Source organism: Cnephaeus nilssonii (genome assembly GCF_951640355.1).
Source record: "Cnephaeus nilssonii genome assembly, chromosome: 1".
NCBI classification, from domain to species: domain Eukaryota; kingdom Metazoa; phylum Chordata; class Mammalia; order Chiroptera; family Vespertilionidae; genus Cnephaeus; species Cnephaeus nilssonii.
Genome location: NC_137072.1, coordinates 83969016 through 83990266, shown reverse-complemented (window position 1 = coordinate 83990266; position 21251 = coordinate 83969016). Strand labels below are relative to the sequence as shown.

Below are 21251 nucleotides of genomic sequence, written 5' to 3'. Positions count from 1 at the left end.
TCCAATCCATGTCACCATCCCTCTCCCTTGGCTGTGGAGCCAGGAAAAAAATTTCTAGGGCCTCAGCTTGGATTCTTCCTGAAACACCGATCCTTTTGTCGTTATAGAGTAAACTTTTTAAATTAAATTTATTGAGTTTAGAGCAAGAGAGAGAGAAACATCGATTTTGTTGTTCCACTTATTTATTTATTCATTGGTTGATTCTTGTATATGCCCTGATGGGGGTTTGAACCTGCAACTTTAGCATATCTGGATAATGATCTTAACCAACTTCGCTACCTGGCCAGGGCACTTTTTTTTTTCTCTTCTTCTCTTTTAAATTTACCAAAGTAAGAATTTCGCAGCCTCTTCCTTCTTTCCTCAGTCTCATAGCTGCTCTATATGCATCTGATTCCTGAGGTAAATTTAAATTAGCATCATATTTCTTTTTTATTTTTATTTTTAAATATATTTTTATTGATTTCAGAGAGGAAGGGAAAGGGAGAGATAGAAACATCAATGATGAGAGAAAATCATTGATCCGCTGCCTCCTGCACACCCGCTACTGGGGATTGAGTCCCCAACCCTGGCACGTGCCCTTGTCTGGAATCAAACCTGGGACCCTTCAGTCCACAGGCCAACTCTCTATCCACTGAGCCAAACCAGCTAGGGCACATCATATTTCTTATTTGATAGATTTACAATGGATTCTCTTCCTATAAGGTCATTAGAACAGGTAACATACTGCATTTTCCTCAAAGTGATCAACATGCTGAAACCTTTTGTTGGATAAAAGTGGCCATGAATTCTTTGCAGCCCTTCCAACCAGCTTGAATCTGTGATGCTATTAGGACTTGCTTTGGCCGATAGAATGTGGCAAAGTGACATTGTTTGGCTTCCAGAGGCCTTGCAGCTTCTACTCTCTCTTACCTCTCTCTCTTTTTTAAAAAATATATATATATATTATTTCATCGAGGAAGGGAGAGGGAGAGAGACATAGAAACATCAATGATGAGAGAGAATCATTGATTGGCTGCCTCCTGCACACCCCCTACTGGGGAATTGAGCCTGCAACTCAGGCATGTGCCCTTGACCGGAATCGAACCTGTCCACTGAGCCAAACCAGCTAGGGCTACTTATCTTTTTGAACAGTCACCTTGTGAACAAGCCTGAACTAGCCTATTTGAGGACGAGACCCTAGATAGAGTAATGGAAAGAGGCCCAGCTGTTACAGCCATCCCAGCTAAAACTCCTGACATGGAGTGAGGTCTGCAAATGCATGTCTTCATAGAGCAGAACCACCGAGCTACTAGCAAGCCCAGATTACACTGCCAAACTAAAGAATGGGAACAAATAAATGCTTGCTTAAAGTCACCAAGTTTTGGAGTGGGTTGTTACTCAGCAATAGATATGGACGCAAGCTTAATTATGCCCTCAATCTAGTTAATAAAAAGCATTTCCAAGTAAACTAGCAACTGTACCTAGAAGTGACCTACCCCGTGCCAAAAGGAGTTAATGGGTAAATGGGACTGTTAAGCATTATTTTCTTTTGTTGAACAGTTTCATTCAAGTTCCTATGCTAAAAATTTTCAGCACATTTCTCAGAATTAGCTTTATATAATAGCTTTATTCTGTGAAAAAAGACGCCGAAACCGGTTTGGCTCAGTGGATAGAGCGTCGGTCTGCGGACTGAAAGTTCCCGGGTTCGATTCCGGTCAAGGGCATGTACATTGGTTGCGGGCACACCCCTGGTGGGGGGTGTGCAGGAGGCGGCTGGTCGATGTTTCTCTCTGATCGATGTTTCTAGCTCTCTATCCCTCTTCCTTCCTCTCTGTAAAAAATCAATAAAATATATTTTTAAAAAAAAGACATTTTCTTTAGTGTTTCAATAAAATAATAAAATAATATTTTATCTGGCATTTTAAAGGAGAGTAGTCTCCATTTCTCTAATTTTCATCCCATTGAGTATTTAACCATAGAGTTTCAAGTCAAAGACAGGAAGAAAAAAAAAGATCAATCTTTTTAGGCCAGATGTTAAATGCTGAGAAAAACTGGAGATAATAGAAAGCTTCTCTTGGGCACCCAGGATCCTCTTTTAGTGAAAGTCCGATGTTACAAGGAACAGGAAGCAGGAGGAGTGCTACGCAAGTAGAAAAGACAAGGCCATTTAAACAAGGTCAGGGCCAAATTAGTTTTGTTTTTGAAGCTATTTGCCAGTACTTGGGGACCACCAGTTCTTCTAATTCTATGTCACCAGGAGGGCCAGGATTAAAAATCAGTTTATTTTCTCTGATAGTTTAATGGTATAATACTTTAGATGTTTCCATTCCAAATTTCCTGTATCTTACAAATTTTTTTTCTTTTTATAAAGTTTTTTATATGTATCACTTTTTAAAAAATTAAAAAAATATATTTTATTGATTTTTTTACAGAGAGAAAGGGAGAGGGATAGAGAGTTAGAAACATCAATGAGAGAGAAACATCAGTTGCCTCCTGCACACCTCCTACTGGGGATGTGCCCACAACAAGGTACATGCCCTTGACTGGAATCCAACCTGGGATCTTTCAGTCCGCAGGCCGATGCTCTATCCACTGAGCCAAACCGGTTAGGGCTTACAATTTTTTTTTTAAAGGGAGGGGAATAAATCTTTTCCCTTGATTTTAAAAATATTTTCATTGATTTCAGAGAGGAAGGGAGAGGAAGAGAGAAACAATGATAAGAGGGGATCATTGATTGGTTGCCTCCTGCATGGGCCTCCCTCTAGAGACTGAGCCCACAACCCAGGCATGTGCCCTTGACCGGAATTGAACCCAGGACCCTTCAGTCTGCAGGCCGACGCTCAATCCACTGAGCCAAACCAGCTAGTGCTACAATTTTCTTTCTTTTTTTTTTTAAAAGACAATATTTATGTCACAGAGGTACTGTAATGATCAAATGGGATAATGTGGGAAACATATCTCACATTTAGTACATGTTCAGTGATTAATAACAGTTTCCTTTTTAAACTATATTTTCATTGATTTCAGAGAGGAAGGGATAGAAACATCAATGATGAATCATTGATTGCCTGTATACCCTCTACTGGGGATCGAGCCCACAACCTGGGCATGTGCCCTTGACCGGAATCGAACCTGGGACCCTTCAGTCCGCAGGCTGACGCTCTATCCACTGAGCCAAACCAACTAGGGCAGGGCTATAATTTTCTTAATCAGAATTGTAGGTCAGGATCTCCACTCATGCTGTGATCTGTCCGTGGTACTTGGCAAAACTCACTAGCAAATGTGAAAAGATTCCCAGACAGCCATGAAAGTACAGTCAATTTAAAGCTATCTGCAATGGTAAAGCAGCGTGGAAATCACACTGAGACATTTGTTTAGGTTTGGGTAGCACTGGTAAAGTAAGACTGCAAGGATATAGCAAAACACACACACCTTCCCAGCTCTGAGAGGTAATTTTTAGGGTAGAATTGTATATGGTAGGATTCAAAGGAAGCTAAAAAGACAATTAAGTGGCAGTTACAGTTAACAAGAAAATTGTGTCATTACATTTTTGAAAATATATTTTTATTGATTTCAGAGAGGGAGAGAGAGATAGAATGATGAGAATCATTGATTGGCTGCCTCCTGCACGCCCCACACTGGGGTTCAATCCCACAACCTGGGTGTGTGTCCTGACCGGGAATTGAACCATTACCTCCTGGTTCATAGGTTGATGCTCAAACACTAAGACATGCTGGCTGGGCTCATTACTTTTGAAGGTCTTCAAAGTGAGCTACCTTTCTTTTTTGAGATAACATGTTTCCCTCCTGAGGTTGAAAAGTTCTGGCCTTTAGACTTGTTATGGGTTCAGAGAGGAAGTACTGTACAGTGGTTAAAAACATGGGTGGGTGCTGATGGGCTTGTTCTGTATTCTGATTATTAAATGAACCTATACAGATATTAAAACCCATAGAACTATATATCAAAAGGAAGGAAGCCAATTTCACTGTATAATTTAAAAAACCCACATGGATGCTGGTTTGAATCAATCACTTATTAGTTGTGTAACCCTGGGCAACTTATTTGTGCCTCACTTTCCTCATCTGTAAATGCAGGTAATAATACATCCTGCATGGGGTTGTAAAGATTCAGTTAATATATGTAAAGCACTTTGAATAGTGCTTGGCTCAATACAAGAGCTAGCTACTATCCTATATAATAAAAGCCTAATATGCTAAGTATCCGGTCGACCAGTCGGCTGTTCAACCAATCAAAGCATAATATGCTAATGATATGCTAAGGCCACTCAACTGCTTGCTATGATGTGCACTGACCACCAGGGGGCAGACAGTCAACCAGTTGCTATGATATGCACTAACCACCAGGGGGAAGATGCTCTGACGGGTAGGTTAGCTTGCTGCTGGGGTCCACTGATCAGAACTGAGCGAGATGGGCCAGACACGCCCTGGAGCCCTCCCGTGGTCCCACCCTGGCTGGCCAACCTCCTGTGTCTCTTCCCGGCCCCCATAGTGCCCTGGTGAGGTCTTGGCCTGGCCTGCACCCTCTCAGAATCTGGGACCCCTCGGGGGATGTCAGAGAGCTGGTTTTCGCCCAATCCCATAGGCCAGGCCGAGAGGCCCCACTGGTGCACGAATTCGTGCACCGGACCTCTAGTTATTATATAAAAGAATAAGATATGTGGGCTATCATGATTATTGAAACTATGAGTAGTCTGAAATATAACTAACATGAAGTACTACTGCCTTTATGCAAGAAAGGAAGAAACCCTAGAAAAGTGTAAATGCTACTAAGCAAATTTAAATCTGTTCTGTTGCTATTGTCCAAGGAAGACATAATCTAACCAATCAAACAAAAAAATTCCCTCATTCTCCTAATTCAGGCGTCCTCAAACTACGGCCCACGGGCCACATGCGGGTGTTTTTGCTGTTTTGTTTTTTTACTTCAAAATAAGATATGTGCAGTGTGCATAGGAATTTGTTCCTAGTTTTTTTTAACCTTTTGCATTTGGATGTCGAGTGTGACTCGACACGGTTAGCATTAGAATAAAGGAATCGAGAAAAAAGCAAGTGAGTGCAAAGGGTTAAACTATGGTCCGTCCCTCCAACGGTCTGAGGGACAGTGAACTGGCCCCCTGTTTAAAAAGTTTGAGGACCCCTGTCCTAATTCATTTATTCATGTATTCATTGAATGCCTATTTTCCAGGGACTTACTGAAAAGTAAGAAACTATCTTGGCAGGCTTTCACTGATGGTGTGTTCTTTAGCATATGTGTGTGTCTTTTTTGTGTGGCCTTGGTTTTCTCAAATTTACTTCAGCTACTGGCCAAAGGTACTGACAATGTCTGTGATTAAGCATCATACCTATTGCATCTACCAATGAAATATTAAGACCCAATACATTCTTCCACTAGGTTGATTCTGAGAATTATTTGGGAAGTAAAAGGAAGCTTTTGAAAAGCAGAAATCAGGGAGTTCAAGCAATGGTTGTTTTAAGGATGATCTAGACAAACTCAGAAATATTCAGATCATGAAACTCCTTTACTAAATATATTTTCAAAGAGAAAATAAGGATGCTCTTTGACATGAAGGGAAACCATGAGGCATCATTCCTAAATGATGTTAAAGTATTAGTCTTGAACCATTTCCTTCCCACTACAGGGCATCAGTGGGGCAGACACGACGGAGAGACACTAAGAGCAGGCAGAGGTGCTCTCTATTCGAGTCACATGAGTCTGAGGTCTTGTTTTTAATGTTTAAGCATTACTCTTTGACAGTTGAGAGAAAACAATCCCCCAGGGAGGAGGAAAGCAGCCAAGACAAAATGGAACAGTCTGAGAAAGAATGGAAATGATTCTATTGCTCCGCGAGGCAGAGCCAAGTGGGAGGGAAGCCAGGGTAAATGATCAGAGGCTGTCTACGAAACAGCTCTCCCAGCACTGGGTGACTCCTCAGTGAGGCAATAACAACTCTGCCATGGCTGGCACAGCCGAAGCTCCAAGTTAGTCATCTGCAGCAAACTAGTCTTGATCTCCATTTTGAAGACGTGTCTGAATGATCAAAAAACACAAGCGCACAAGCTTGCATCTGTACTCCACTTCTTGGTGGCCATGGGAAGTGAGTGTCGCAAGTAACAAACAAATTCAGACTCTGGGGAACTACACAGTAAAGCTCTAAAGATCAGTATGGCTTGCCATTTATGGTGATTAAAAATACAAAATGTGTTAAACTTAATTTTGTCTCAGTAACTGGAAAAAAAGGTGCTGTTTTAAAGGGGGGAAAAGGAGGTGTAACTTTTAAAAATAAAACTTTGACTTGAGCCATGCCGGTGTGGCTCTGTGGTTGAGTGTAGAACTATGAACCAGAACCAGGAGATCACGGTTCGATTCCCAGTCAGGGCATAAGCCGGGTTGCGGGCTCAATCTTCAGTGTGGGGCGTGCAGGAGGCCGCCCATCAATGATTCTCTCTCATCATTGATGTTTCTATTTCTCTCTCTCCCTTTCCCTTACCCTCTGAAATCAATAAAAATATATTAAAACAAAAAAACTTCTGAGTTTAACATTATATTGAAGTAAAAAAGCCCTTTAGTGGCACATACTTTGTCTTTTTAGGTGTCACGAATACAAAGAAGTGACATATCGAACACCACAGGGCTGCAGAGCCAAGTAAATGACCTAATATAAACTTGCTTTTTAGTCACTCAGAACAACCTGTTCTGTGGAAGTGAGGGGGCTGTCCCGACCTAGCTTCAATGATTACTGATTCAAGGGAAGTCTTTATACTCTAATGGATTAAGAAGTATCAGTAAACTGACTAAAGCTAAGAAACCAATATAGCAACAGAATTTTCTTAAAGCACAATCCACTGTGGAACAGCTGAATAGGCAGCTGTGATCTGGGCTGCATTAGGTTGGCAGGATATGAAGTAAATTAATACCAGATCCTAGCAGAAGTCCTTGACTGTCTAGGCATGGTCTTTTTTGTGTGAGGTTTCAGAACCACCCATTTCCTGCCTTTTGACTGAGAATCATAAAAGGTTCAGACTGAGAAAAATCTGCCATTTCCTCACATTATAGGTGAGAAAATAACTAGGGATACAAACTTATTTAGTAAACTGTAATGTTCGAAACTCCTAGCAAAGCACCCTGGAACATTTTAAGATATGCCTCAGTCAGACTTTATGAAACAAAAGCATTGAATTTTAGAGGCAAAAGACCTGAGAATATGTTATTAATGTTTAAAAATGAAATCTTTGGCCCAGCCGGTGGGCTAATGGTTGAGCATGGACCCATGAACCAGGTCATGGTTTGATTCTCATGCCTGGGTTGCAGGCTTGATCCCCAGTAGGGGGCGTGCAGGAGGCACTTGATCAATGATTCTTATCATTAATGTTTCTATCCCTGTCTCCCTCTCCCATTCTCTCTCTGAAATTAAAAAAACAAACAAACACAACAACACAAGACTTTAAAAGCCTAGAGAGAAGACAAGGAGAGAGAAATGTTTTACTTTTTGAAATACCTATTTAGAAGTTATCAGGTTAATGATAGCAACAGTTTTTAGGTTCTGTATTTCTCTGTAAATGCCAATGTTACCATATTTCCTTCATTCTATCTAAAGAGTCAGGCCTAAGCTTCAAACTATGAACAGTAGATAGGAATATAATGGCTATAATTTAACTTGTAAAATTAATGGTATTTCATTCTGTCCTTAATGGAAAACTAGAGCCCTGACTGGTTTGGCTCAGTGGATAGAGCGTCGGCTTGTGGACTGAAAGGTCCCAGGTTTGATTCCAGTCAAAGGCATGTACCTTGGTTGCAGGCACATCCCCAGTAGGGGGTGTGCAGGAGGCAGCTGATCGATGTTTCTAACTCTCTATCCCTCTCCCTTCCTCTTTGTGAAAAAATAAAAAAATCAATAAAATACATTAAAACAAACAAAAATAATGTTCTCTGTTGATGTGTATCCTCCAGCCCCCTTCTCTCTAAGGCAGTGGTTCTCAACCTTTCTAATGCCGCGACCCTTTAATACAGTTCCTCATGTTGTGGTGACCCCCAACCATAAAATTATTTTCGTTGCTACTTCATAACTGTAATTTTGCTACTGTTATGAATCGTAATGTAAATATCTGTGTTTTCCAATGGTCTTAGGCGACCCTGCTAGCGGTTCTCAACCTGTGGGACCCACAGGTTGAGAACCACTGCTGTAGGGCCTCTTCCCTCTCACTAGAAAAGGATGGCCACTTAAACAAGCACCAGAGACCTAGAGATGGAAGCCATGGAGTGTTCCACCAGTTGGCTCCTTGGATGACTACAAGGTGCAGAGCCACGTACTCACTTCGATCTTATTTTGGAGAAATTGATTATCTGCCACTTTTTCATATGCCAATTGCTAAGTGGTTCTCTCATTCAGACTCCAAATAAGAAATGACATCTGGTCTCAATAAAAAAACAACAGTGAAAGAAACTTGAATGTAGCAGAACTCCTTTTTAGGCATATTTGGGTCACACATGCATACACACACCCTACAAAAAACAACTTATAGTTACAAACTCAATACAAATAGGCACAGTTCTGAGTAGTTACAAAGGGTGGGCACAGGGGAGCTTTATTATAGCTATATAGTTAATAGCATGAGCAAGGTCAACTTCATATTTTCATCTGTTTTTCTTCTGCAGATTGCACACAAGGGAAGGAAGCTTCTTGGTTTTATAGGCCACAGTTCCTTTGATGCGATCTCCTTTGATGTTAACGATATGTGGCAAGAGAGGTGGCCGGACCGTCAGCACTGTTCCTTGAGGTGTATAGCCTCGGAGATGCAGTCTGTCTTTAAACTGAGGCGTTACTGCAACCCAACCTATGCAGGCACGCAGCAGAACACAATCTGGTGTTAGCAACTATCTTTCCCCTTGCCCCCCACTATCACAATCATGCAGTTGGGTTTCCCACATTTGGGGAAATCGCAGGGGTCAGCACATCTGGAGTGCAATGGATAAGCCTCGCCCTGGGAAGACCACCTTCATGATCATGGTATCTCCCCTGCCAGGTATATTAGTCATCTTATTGAAAACAGTAAACTAAAGCTTAAAATGGAGCACAGAGGAAGCTACTGTTCTTTCACTCTGTATTTTAAAAAAGCATTCCATGCATTTGTGAAAGGTACAAATTTATTTTCAGAGAAGGTTGCATTTTATGAATTACCTAGCATGTATATCTTAAAATACTCACCTTATGTTAGTTAAGACACATTTCTACAAAAATATAAAAAGGCTACTTCATTCATATTTTAAAAAAGTGCTTGGTGCCCTAGCCAGTGTGGCTCAGTTGGTTGGGCATCGTCCTGTGCACCAAAAGGTTCCAGTTTGATTCTGGGTCAGGGCACATGCTTGGGTTTGGGCAGATCCCCAGTAGGGGGCATGCAGGAAGCAGCTGATCCATGTTTCTCTTTCACATTAATGTTTCTTCCTCTTTCTCCTTCTCCCTCTCTCTAAAATCAATACAAACATTAAAAAAAAAAAAAAAAAGTGCCTGGTATAAAATTACCTGCAGAGGAAAACTTGATGTCAGCCACTGCTTCCGAATTCCCAAGTCCTTCTTCTAATGTAATGTCTTCAGCAACAAGAGGAGGAAATTCTGCCATTCGCTCTTTTCCACCCATTGGAACCTTTCATTGAGATAAAATGAAGATGTTTGGAAGTACAAATTCAATTCCCTATAACTCTAATATAAAGTAAAGCACTGATAAGGTAATTCTGTACATGATCAAGAATAAAATCCTTTAATGGTTGAAAAAGCCCCAAATCACTTCTAGTCAAATGAAAAGCACAGGAAGCCTACAGTTCCCAGTGTCAAGGGTCACATGTGGGTGGTGACTCCTGATAGCAGGATCTGCTTTATTAGTTTACACTATTTTTACAGCCCCCTATACAGCGCTACAAAGAGTAATGTTGGGCAATTAAGGCAACATCTTTCCAAATACTTTAGCTCTTAGAGTCCTGGCTGCCAACAAAGATTAACCCCTGCCTCATGACAAGTCAAGAGTACACATATAAAGATTCAGCGTCTATGCTTACAGATGTTTCCATGAATGGGAAGTGACTGGATAGTAATCTATATATATAAAAGACTAAGCGATGAGCCAACGTGCAGACTGTCTGGTACCTATGATGCGCACTGACCACCAGTGGGTAGATGCTCAACGCAGGAGTGGAAACCACAGGCATGGAAACATGGAACAGACTGATGAATCTCAGAGGGAAGCGGGGAGGTGAGAGGGCAGGAAGAGATTAACCAAAGATCTTATGTGCATACTAGAGGCCCCGTGGGTCCCTTGGCCTGGCCTGGGGGAATAGGGCCAAAACCGGCCCGGTGCACGGATTCGTGCACCAGTGGGGTCCCTCGGCCTGGCCTGCGGGGATTGGGCTGAAACTGGCTCTCTGATATCCCCGAGAGGTCCCGGATTGTGAGAGGGCACAGGCCAGGCCAAGGGACCCCACCGGTGCACAAATCCGTGTACTGAGCCTCTAGTTTATTAATAGATCTCTCTGTGTTTAGCACTAGGGACACAAAGATAGATGTTACAGTATAGTCCTGTCCCCCAAGGAAATCAGAAGGTAGAAATAACAAGTAATCCAAGTGCAAGGTAAGAAATGTGATGAGAGGCATATATTAAGTATTATGGTTGTGGAGGCAGTACTGACATTTTGGACCAGGTAATTCTGTGTTGTGAGGGGCTGTCCTATGCACTGCAGAATGTTTAACATCATCCTTGGCCTCTACCCACTTGATGCCAGTAGCACCCCCCAGTTGTGAGAAAATCTGTAACTTCTCTTCACTCAGCATCATCCAATACAACTTTCTGCAATGATGTGACTACTGAGCAGTTGAAAAGTGGCTAGTGCAACTGAAGAACTAAATTTTAAATTTTATTTACTTTTAATTAATTAATTTAAATTTAAATAGCCACATGTGGCTACCATATTGGACAGTGTAGTCTAGGGAAAACACAGCTCAGTAGCTATTCTAGGATCAGCCCAACATCCCTTTTCTTACAGGGTGCACGTCACTTCATAGCCAAATCCTCCAGGAGAACAAGGTGAGGGGAGAGCTAGCTGACGGTATAACAAAGATGGTTCTGACAAAGGCTTTCTTAGCAGAGCTGTGGGACTATCATGGTGTATGCTAACCTAACCATGCAATCATCAGTGTCGCCTTACCTTGAGCAATGTATCACCTGCGTGCTTCTGATATATAGCATCTGCCTTCTCCAAGGAGGTGATGTGCACAGGAAGGAAGTTGGAAGCCACTACTGTAAACCAAGCTGACTGACTTCCCTTAAGAAAGAAGTTATTTTACACAATGAAAAACTTGTAAAACCAGCAAAAGGCACAATTAAAAACAACAACAACACAGCTCCCTTGTAAGTACTGGTAATAAAACTATATTAATGCCTAAGAATAAGGGTACAATATGGCAGAAGCTGTGCATTTCAACAATTGATGTAAAACTATAATTCCTTCTCATAGGCTTATTGATAATTGTTTAAAGAAATGGTAATTTTATTTTTTTTATTTTTAAAATACATTTTATTGATTTTTTACAGAGAGGAAGGGAGAAGGAGAGTTAAAACATCGATGAGACCACCATCCAGAACTGAAATGTCATTGCTGACATGTACACATAAGGAACTGTTTGACATTGAAATTGGGTCTCAAAAGAACTGTTGGCCCAGAAAGAAACTCACTACAGACTGATTCATTTGCCTGTCAGCATAACCATTATTGCTATTCTCATTTTCGGTTCTTATAAGTGTATTTCTAATAGCACATGATCTCACTCATCTAGGGGAAATAATGAACAACATAGACTGATGAACAAGAACAGACCCAGAAACAAGGAGGCATGGATCAGACTGTCGGGCCTCAGAGAAAGGGTAGGGAAGGGTGGGTGTAAAGGGGAGAGATCAACCAAAGGACTTGTGTGCATGCATATGAGCCTAACCAGCAGTTAAGGACAACAGGGGGGTGGGGGCATGCGTGGGGAGGGGTGTGGGATGGGAATGGAGGGATGAGGACAAATATGTGATACCTTAATCAATAAAGAAATTAAAAAAAATAAAAAAAACATCGATGAGAGAGAAACATCAGTCAGCTGCCTCCTGCACACCCCCTGCTGGGGATGTGCCTGCAACCAAGGTACATGCCCTTGACGGGAACTGAATCTGGGACCCTTGAGACTGCAGGCCGACTCTCTATCCACTGAGCCAAACTGGTTAGGGCAGTGGTCGGCAAACTCATTAGTCAACAGAGCCAAATATCAACAGTACAACGATTGAAATTTCTTTTGAGAGCCAAATTTTTTAAACTTGAACTTCTTCTAACGCCACTTCTTCAAAATAGACTTGCCCAGGCCATGGTATTTTGTGGAAGAGCCACACTCAAGGGGCCAAAGAGCTGCACGTGGCTTGCGAGCCTCAGTTTGCCGACCACGGGTTAGGGCAATGGTAATTTTATTAAAAACAAAGGGAAATACTGTCTGCTTCAACTGTCCCTGTTTAAAAAATTAACTTTCTGTGAGCTTCAAAGAAATATATAAGGGTTTTAAGTGTGTAAAGATAAATTTCCAACAAATTATGAACAAACACCAAACCCAAGAAATGTACTAAAGCAATGGCCTGCAAGTTGCAAAATGTGTTGTTGAACATATCCATCTTTCACTTTCCTTGTTCGGGGAGCAGTCCTATAGATACTCTAAAATCCCCAGAATGATGCTATGTAAATGAACTCCAAACAAAACCATATATAAAAGCATACATAACATGGGATATAAAGAAGTATGGAATTTATTTAATGCATATTAACCCTGTACTTAAAGGTTTGACCAATGATTTCCCTGTGAAACAATATCACAGGATAGGGGCAGTATCTTTTCTTAATGCTAAGCTGTATGGGGCCTGAGCATCCTATTGAAGATATAGTTTTAAGCCCAACTACTATATTTCCCTCCCCCCATTAATTTTACCAAGTTTTTAGAATGGGCATTTTAAAAAAAGAGAGAATAGTATATCAATGTCCCACATAGTCATGATCAGCATTTTGTTAGTCTTGTTCATAAGTCTGCTTCCTTGAAATAAATCTGAAAACTGTCACACTTTTTAAAATTGATTTCAGAGGGAGAGATAGAAACATCAATGATGAAAGAGAATCATTGATTGGCTGCCTCCTGCATGCCTCACACTGGGGACCAAGCCTGTACGCAGGCATGTGCCCTGACCAGGAATCGAACCATGACTGCCAGATTCATAGGTCAACACTCAATCACTGAGCCACACCAGCTGGGCACTAAGTAACTTTTTAATGATACAGACTTCCCTTACCTGCAGAAAATCTATGCGTCCTAAGGCACCCAAAAATAGAACCATTCCAGGTTTAAGCACAAAAGTTCTTGGAATAATGGAGTGTGTTGGCAAGACAATATTCACTTCTTTTTCTGTTAGAAGTTTTAAAATCTGTGAATTAAAGGGTAGATATATTGGGAGAATTACTTTTATTGAAGATATATGATTTACCTAAGAGATAAACAGTGATGAAAAAAAATATTCCAGACTTCACAATAAACCAAAGTATGTCATAATTTGCTGCACATTACTCGTTTCACAACTTAATCTTGAGTAATGAATGACAAAATAAATTTATGAGTATGAGATTTTCTTTATGTCAGTAGAATCCCCCTAATGTCAAAATTGGCATGAACTGAAAACAATGATGATTCAATTCCAAAATAGAATGTTCTCACAATCAAGGCTTACAGGAGCAGCAGTTTTCAGCTAAATGTAAGGTAATAAGTTATATCTTATGTTCTAGTGGCAAGTATGTACGAATTAAATGCAAAATGGTCACAGCATTTTAGGAGCAGGTAAAGAGCTTGAACAAGCTCTTCCTAAATTCTGGTCTTTAGTTTCCTTATTTCCCCCAAATACTCAGCAAAAAGTGAAAGTTATGAATCCTCTGGCTTCTAAGGATAAAGAGTTCCTTAATAGACTAGAGAAAATAGAAAAGGAAAACCAGGAAGTACAATATTCTAGTAAGATTTAAGGAACCAAAATTTGATTTAACAAGAAAAAGAATAGGGAAGGTAAAAAATGGGAAAAAAGAAAACTTTTGTGAACTTGCTTAATGAAATAGAAAATATGTGCTTCCACCCTGGCTAGGTGGCTCAGTTGGTTGGAGCGTCCCCCTATACAGTACAAGGTGGTGGGTTCGATTTCTGGTCAGGGCACATACCTAGGTTGCGGGGTTCGATTTTCGGTTGGGGCATGTGTGAGAGAGAAGCAACCAATGGATGTTTCTCTCTCACCCTTCCTCTCTCTAAAATTAAAAAAAAAAAAAAAAAAAAGGTGATACCTAGGGAGGCTCACAAGAAAATACATAAGAGGACTGCAAGTAGTTTTCCCCAGCATTTGTGTTTGAAAAGCATATTAAAAGCCACTTGCAGCCCAGCTGGCATGGGTTAGTGTTGAGCATTGAACTCTGAACCAGGAGGTCATGATTCAATTTCCAGTCAGGGCACATATCTGGGTTGTGGGTTCGATCCCCAGTATGGGGTGTGCAGGAGGCCTCTGATCAATGATTCGTTCTCATCATTGATGTTTCTATCTCTTTCCTTTCCTCTCTCAACTAAAAAAAGCCACCCGCAGTAAAGAAACCTTTAAACACTTTTTAGACCCTAAGACTTCCATTTCACAACAGAATTTCTTGGTTCGGTTTGGGAAACTGATTTAAGGCATCAAATAAATTAATCAATAAGCTAACACTAGAAGCAAAGTACCTTAAACACCTTAAAGACCCTTTATATCTCAACACTTAAGGGTCTGATTCTGCTGGGCTAGAATACTTAGCAAATTCTTGCCTTTCTGACTATTTGACAAATGTATATGACTAAAGTAACTGCTATTCTTTTTTTTTAAAAAAATAAATATATTTTATTGATTTTTTACAGAGAGGAAGGGAGAGGGATAGAGTTAGAAACATCAATGAGAGAGAAAAATCGATCAGCTGCCTCCTGCACACCCCCTACTGGGGATGTGCCCACAACCAAGGTACATGCCCTTGACCGGAATTGAACCTGAGACCTTTCAGTCCGCAGGCTGACGCTCTATCCACTGAGCCAAACCCGTTTCGGCATAATTGCTATTCTTGACCTGATTCTAAAAGGGAAATGTGAGTTGAAGTTAAAGTGATAATACAATTCTGAGAATGAAACTCTTAAGTAATCCTGATGAGGCACAGGAAGGAAAAGTACCTAAGAAACCAATGTTGTTTCACAGGGAGATACAGAGATTACAGAGATAATTAGGCGAATTAGATTCTGGTCAGTAACCAGATTCAAAGGAAGCTGATTAATACATCTGCAGTAAGGCTGTATCCTGGATGTACACTTGAGTCAATGAATGGACGATGATCATTCATGATGATGATCAAAACTGCAAATAAATAAAAAGTTGTGAGACTTAAAAAGTATGTAGGATATAGGTTGAATTTAATGATAGGATCTAAGCTGCCCAGGAGATACTGCAATTGGATTAAAAAGATGTACAAGGGGCCCTAGATGGTTTGCATCAATGGATAGAGCATTGGCCTGCAGACCAAAGGGTCCCGGGTTTGATTACAGTCAAGGGAAAGTACCCTGGTTGCAGGCTCCTCCCTGGCCCGGGCCCTGGTCAGCACGTGCAGGAAGCAACCAATCGATGTGTTTCTCTCACATCCATAGCTCTCTGTCTTTCCCTTTCTTTAAAATAAATAAATAAATAAAAAATCTATGGGGAAAAAAATGTACAAGGGCAAGACAGGTAGAATTAATCCTGTTCTAAATTATGCTGAAATGAGGGCACTCATACAAAAAATTCCATTCTTTTTCTTTTTAAATCTTCACCTGAGAGATTTATTGACTTGAGAGAGGGGAAGCGGGGCAGAGAGAGAGAAAATATCGATGGGTTGCCTCCCATATGCACCCTGACCAGGGATAGAACCTGCAACCTTTTTGGTTTATGGGACGATGCTCCAACCAACTGAGCCACATGGCCAGGGCAAGAGAAATTCCATTCTTAGTGTCATACTCTTAACAACAAAAACAAATTAGAAAACATTCTGAAAGGGGCCTGGTTGATGAATAGCCTATCTCTCAGAGAGAACATATGTAGAAAATAAGGACAAATAATCTGGATTATGTCAGCATAGAAAATATTCAATGTTTGTTGGATGAACTAATGAAAGAATAGAGGGAGGAAGAGATAGGACATTATACTGCAAAATATTTCAAAGCTTTGAGGAACAATGGGTACAAGTTATAGGAAGACTGTTCAGATCAATACAAAGAGAAGGTCAAAATCACACAGGTTAGCCTGGGAGGCAAGGTGACATTGCTTCAGCTGATGAGGAGTCACTCCTTACTTCAGTTCAAGCTGGGTGCCCTCTGATGGATATGTTCTAGAGGTACTTCAAGCATGGAATAGGTGGCTGGACTGTAGTAATATTTATAATTTCTTCCAACCTCAAAATCTTAGATTCTATAAATGTCTCCCTAACTAAGGTAACAAGCACAATAACACAAGTAGGGTGTCAGTAGTGAAGTCCAACAAATTAAATATAGAACTTGATGGCATATAGTTTCATCCCTGAACCATTTCCATGAATGAATCAGAACTGAGTCTATCATGAAAGTATATCTCCTTTTTTGTGTTCTACCAATTAAGACAGTACTCATGCAATTGAAAGTTAATGTTCCTACAGTCCAAGTGCCTAACAGTTGATGAGTGGATAAAAAAGCTGTGGTACATTTAAACCATGGCATACTACGTAGCTGTAAAAAAGAAGGAACTCTTACCCTTTGTGACAGCATGGATGGACCTGGAGATTATTATGCTAAGCAAAATAAGCCATTTAGAGAAAGACAAATATCACCTGATCTCACTTATATGTAGAATCAAAAGAACAAGATAGGACCAGAGGCATAAATAAATAGAACAGACTGACAGATCTCAGAGGGGAGGATGGGAAGAGAGCAATCAAAGAATATATATGCATATATGCATAACCCATGGATACATACAATAATGTGGCGAAGGCCTAATGGGAAGAGGGGGTGGGACAGGGTGGAGAGAGGAGAAAATGGGGGACATCTGTAATAGTCAACAATAAGAGGAAGAAAAGAAAATTAATGTTTTCAAAACACATCAAATACATACACAATTTTCCTTTGTAATTCCAGGGGTGTCATAAAACCAGTGGGCATCTTTCACATCTTCTGGGGTCAGTTCTACTTTTTTGGTGGAATTATCTGCAACCATAAGAGGTTCATTTCCCATGTCATAGGCAAGTGAATCAGCATCAAACTCAAAGTCAGCTTCATTCTTTTGTTCTTCTGAATACAAGAATGTTCTTCCAACTCTTCCTAGAATAAGTTATATTGAAATAATTATTACTCCTTTAAAGCCTTTGATTCCAGACAGATAATTCTTATGTTTGCATCAAACAAGTTACTATAACTATGAGCTATGAAAGTGAGACTACAATGATATATAGCTTTGGTTTTTAAAAAAAGGCAGTGGGGGGGTGGTGGGGAGTAGAGACATAGAAGCATTGAACAGACTGTCCAACGGGATGGCAGGGGAGGGGGAGTTAGATCAACCAAAGGACTTGTATGCATGCATATAAGCATAACCCATGGACACAGACAGTAGGGGGGTGAGGGCATGTATGGGGGGTGGGAATGGCTGGGGAGAGCTCAATGGGGGAAAAAGGAGACATATGTAATACTACACAACAAAGGATTAAAAAAAAAAAAAAGTCAGTGGGCCCTAGCCGGTTTGGCTCACTGGATAGAGCTTCAGCCTGTGGACCAAAGGGTCCCAGGCTGGATTTCAGTCAAAGGCACTTGTCAGGGCTCATGCAGGAGGCGACTAATTGCAGGCTCCTCCCCGGCCTGGGCCCTGGTTAGGGCTCATGCAGGAGGCAACCAATTGATGTGTTTCTCTCACGTCAATGTTTCTCTCTATCTTTCCCTCTCTCTCTACTCTCCCTAAAAGTCAATGGAAAAATATCCTTGGGTGAGGATTAATAACAACAAAAAAAGGCAGCAGGAGTCACACTCCTGCATTGATCAAGTGTGTGCCTGGCTGTGTACATTGGGCAAGAGGGAAATTACTGTAAATCAAACTGTTTTTAGTAAATGAACGTTGAAAAGAGATACCAGGGAAAGGGAGCATCTAATTTACAGCTGCTGCATGGAGTCAACAACTGTACTACTGTTCTGCATGGAGGGGCCGTATCTTAGTGGAAATGCTTTTACTGCTGTATTCCAGGTTGCTCAACAAAGAATTCTAGCATAGACCACATAAGAGTTTCTTATAGGAGATGCTTACCTACTACATAACCATGCTTTTTTAAGAGATTAAGTTGTTGTTTTTCTAGCTGACTAAGATCTTCTTCAGCTTCAGATGCATATTTTTTCAGCCTTTTCCCCCTTTCAAACATTCTGTAAGGAGTTGGGTTGCAAATAGGAAACTTCAGAAGGTTTAGTGTAGTACCTGAAATACCAAAAAGGTATATTTTAATAAAATTGCACAAGGGAATATGGGGCAGAAAAGTAACATTTCTGAGGAGCTACACACTGAATTGGGTACTGCGATTTATTTCACTTAACTTCATGACAAAATTATTCTTACTTTATAGATAAGGAAACAGGTTCAGAGACTGGCTTACAGGCTCAACCAGGATGTGAATCCCAGATCTGCAGATCTGATTTCTTTTCATTTTCACATACTACCACCCTACATAAAAGCACTTCTGTGTATAATTCAACCAAAGTCCACAACAGGGAAGTTAAACACTGATTTCGAAGGAACAAATGAGGCAGTTTTGTCAAAACTTAAAAACAAACAGGGTCATCAAAGGATCCATTTTGTAATTACAAAAGTTTCTTAAAACTATAAAATCGAGCCCTATCCAGTTTGGGTCAGTGGATAGAGCATCGGTCCATGACTGAAGGGTCCCAGGTTCAATTCCAGTCAAGGGCATGTACCTCAGGTTGCAGGCTCAATCCCCAGTCCCAAGTCTGGGCTCCTGCAGGAGGCAACCAATCAATGTTTCTCTCACAATGATGACTCTCTCTAAAAAAAATCAATGGAAAAATATCCTCGGGTGAGGATGAACAAAACAAACACACCACAAAATGGACATTTCTTTCAACAAAGCCACACATCATCCTACTGCATTAGTGAATTACTCAAAAGGTTAAATGTGTAGAGTATACTGATCACACGAACAAACTCAAGATAGTGGAGGTAGGTTTAGAAAGTCAAAGGGCCTCCATGTCAACATTCCAAGTAAAGCTCCAAGGGAAACCTCAGAGAGAGCAGGACCTTTGCTGCCTCGTTTACCTCTAGGGCCTAGAACAGTGACTGGAACATAGGAGAGCTCCATAAATATTTCTATTAGAAAATGACTGCAACTACTACATTTCCCAGCACTACGCCGACGCAGAAGAGAGGTGGTGTTAACGTAGGGAGAGAATTGTTAAAGGGAAGGCTGCAGACAGTCCCTGGTGGACTTGAAGCATCTCCGAAAACGTAGGGGGCGGACCTCCTAAAGCTCACCAGGCCAGGAGGAGATGGTGGCTCGGTCGATAGCCTCAGCGCCCTTGGCGATGCAGTAATCCGACTCCAGGAGCATGTTGAAGAGAGTAGACTTGCCGGCGTTGGTGGCGCCCACCAGGTAGACGTCGCCGCGGTAGCGCCAGGAGCGCTGGAGGGCAGAAATGAACTCTTCCACGCCGTACCCGGTCTTGGCGCTGATGAGCCGCACGTCCCTGACTACAGTACCACCGGCCTTGGCCGAGGGACTCGAATTCTCTTCCCCACCAGGTGGCCCGCCCCTGCCGGGGGCCCGCTGGAGCCCGGCGCGGACACAGTCGTCCCACAGACGCTCCCGGAGCCGCTGCAGGTAGCCGGGAGCGTCCTGGGGCAGCAGGTCCACCTTGTTCCCCAGCACGATCAGCTGCTTGGGGCCGACCAGCGCGGGCAGGTCGGGCAGCAGGGCGTCGGGCAGATCGAGCAAGTCCACCATGTAGAGCACCAGGGCGGGCCCGGGCTGCCGCAGCGCCGTGCTCACCAACTCCAGGTACTGCTCGCGGCTCACCTGCAGGCGCAGGGCGCGCCGGTGGTGCACCAGCAGCCAGCAGCGCTGGCACACGGTCCGCGCCAGCCCGTCCGCCTGCGCCCTCGCGCTAAGGAACTTCTCGCTGGGCAGGTAGCCGGGCAAGCCAGGGTCCTGGCAGTGCAGCTCCGCCCCGCAGCCGGAGCAGTTCAGGCCGCTGGACGGCACGGTCGGGTCCGGGTGCCCGACGACCGGGTGCACCCGGAGTTTGGCGCGTAGCTTCTGCTGCCGCCGCTCCTCGCGCCGCTGTAGCTTCTGTCGTTCCTCCTCTTCCTGACGCTGCCGCAGCTCCCGCAGCTGCCCTTCCACGGTCGGAGCGGGCTCCGGCTCCAGGACGTATTCGGGGAACAGAAAATGCTCCTCCTGCATGTCATCCCTTCCTTCGTAACCTGCAGTCGCCGTCGGGCCACGAGGAAGCCCGTGTCGCAGGCCCGACGCGTGCTGGGAGGAGGTGGGGGCCGCGCATCTCCTCTCGAGGAACGGCTCCCGGAGGCCATGGCGCGTTACCGTGGAAGGTAGTCCCCGAAGTAAGGGCCAGAGCAGTCTGCGGGTGAAGCGTGCGGGCAGCATGGGGAACCTGGCCCCCGGACCAAGGGGCGGAGCCAAGGGCGCGCACGCGCAGAGACCCAAGATGCGCGCGCATCAATCCTGACTAAAGCCCGGGACTACCAAACGCTGTCATTAGCCAGCCGCCACACTTCAGCTCCTCCTCCTGCCCCTAATCCCATCAGGGCTCAGAGGCTTGAGAGCCCGCTTAAAGCTGCGACAAAGGTGCCAGGATCTTCCAGATCGTGCTCCCCGGGCTAGAGAGGCTAGTGAAGATTTTGTCACTTCTCAGGCTTCTTCAACGCGCCACCGCTGGCGCCACCCGCCCATAGTCATGTTTTAAAAAGCACTGATTTTTGGCTTTAAAAGTGCAAAAACTAGAGCATTAAATGCCGCGGATTTACGGCACAATTTAAATTTTTTACTAAATATTGGGTTTCTTTTTTTCAGATGTCATTACTTGTGTAACAACATTGAAAAAAACAAACAAAACCTTCATTGGCTGGATCCGATCCTCAAGACTG

The 21251-nt window shown here is 42.6% G+C and overlaps 1 protein-coding gene across 2 annotated transcripts; it reads right to left on the bottom strand.

The window, feature by feature from the left end:
• Window positions 1-8214: 8214 nt before the first annotated feature.
• NOA1 (nitric oxide associated 1) lies at window positions 8215-21124 on the bottom strand. Of its 2 annotated transcripts, XM_079770770.1 has the most exons (7): window positions 19623-21123; window positions 18390-18554; window positions 17214-17419; window positions 13347-13478; window positions 11188-11304; window positions 9515-9635; window positions 8215-8828 (listed from the first exon to the last, which is right to left on the bottom strand). In XM_079770770.1, the coding sequence occupies exons 1-7, from the start codon at window positions 20749-20751 to the stop codon at window positions 8629-8631; spliced, it is 2070 nt and encodes a 689-aa protein (XP_079626896.1). In that variant the 5' UTR covers window positions 20752-21123; the 3' UTR covers window positions 8215-8628. The 2 variants fall into 2 exon arrangements, with proteins under 2 accessions (XP_079626896.1, XP_079626897.1); XM_079770771.1 differs by lacking the exon at window positions 13347-13478 and having other exon boundaries at window positions 19623-21124.
• Between the last annotated feature and the right edge of the window lie 127 nt (window positions 21125-21251).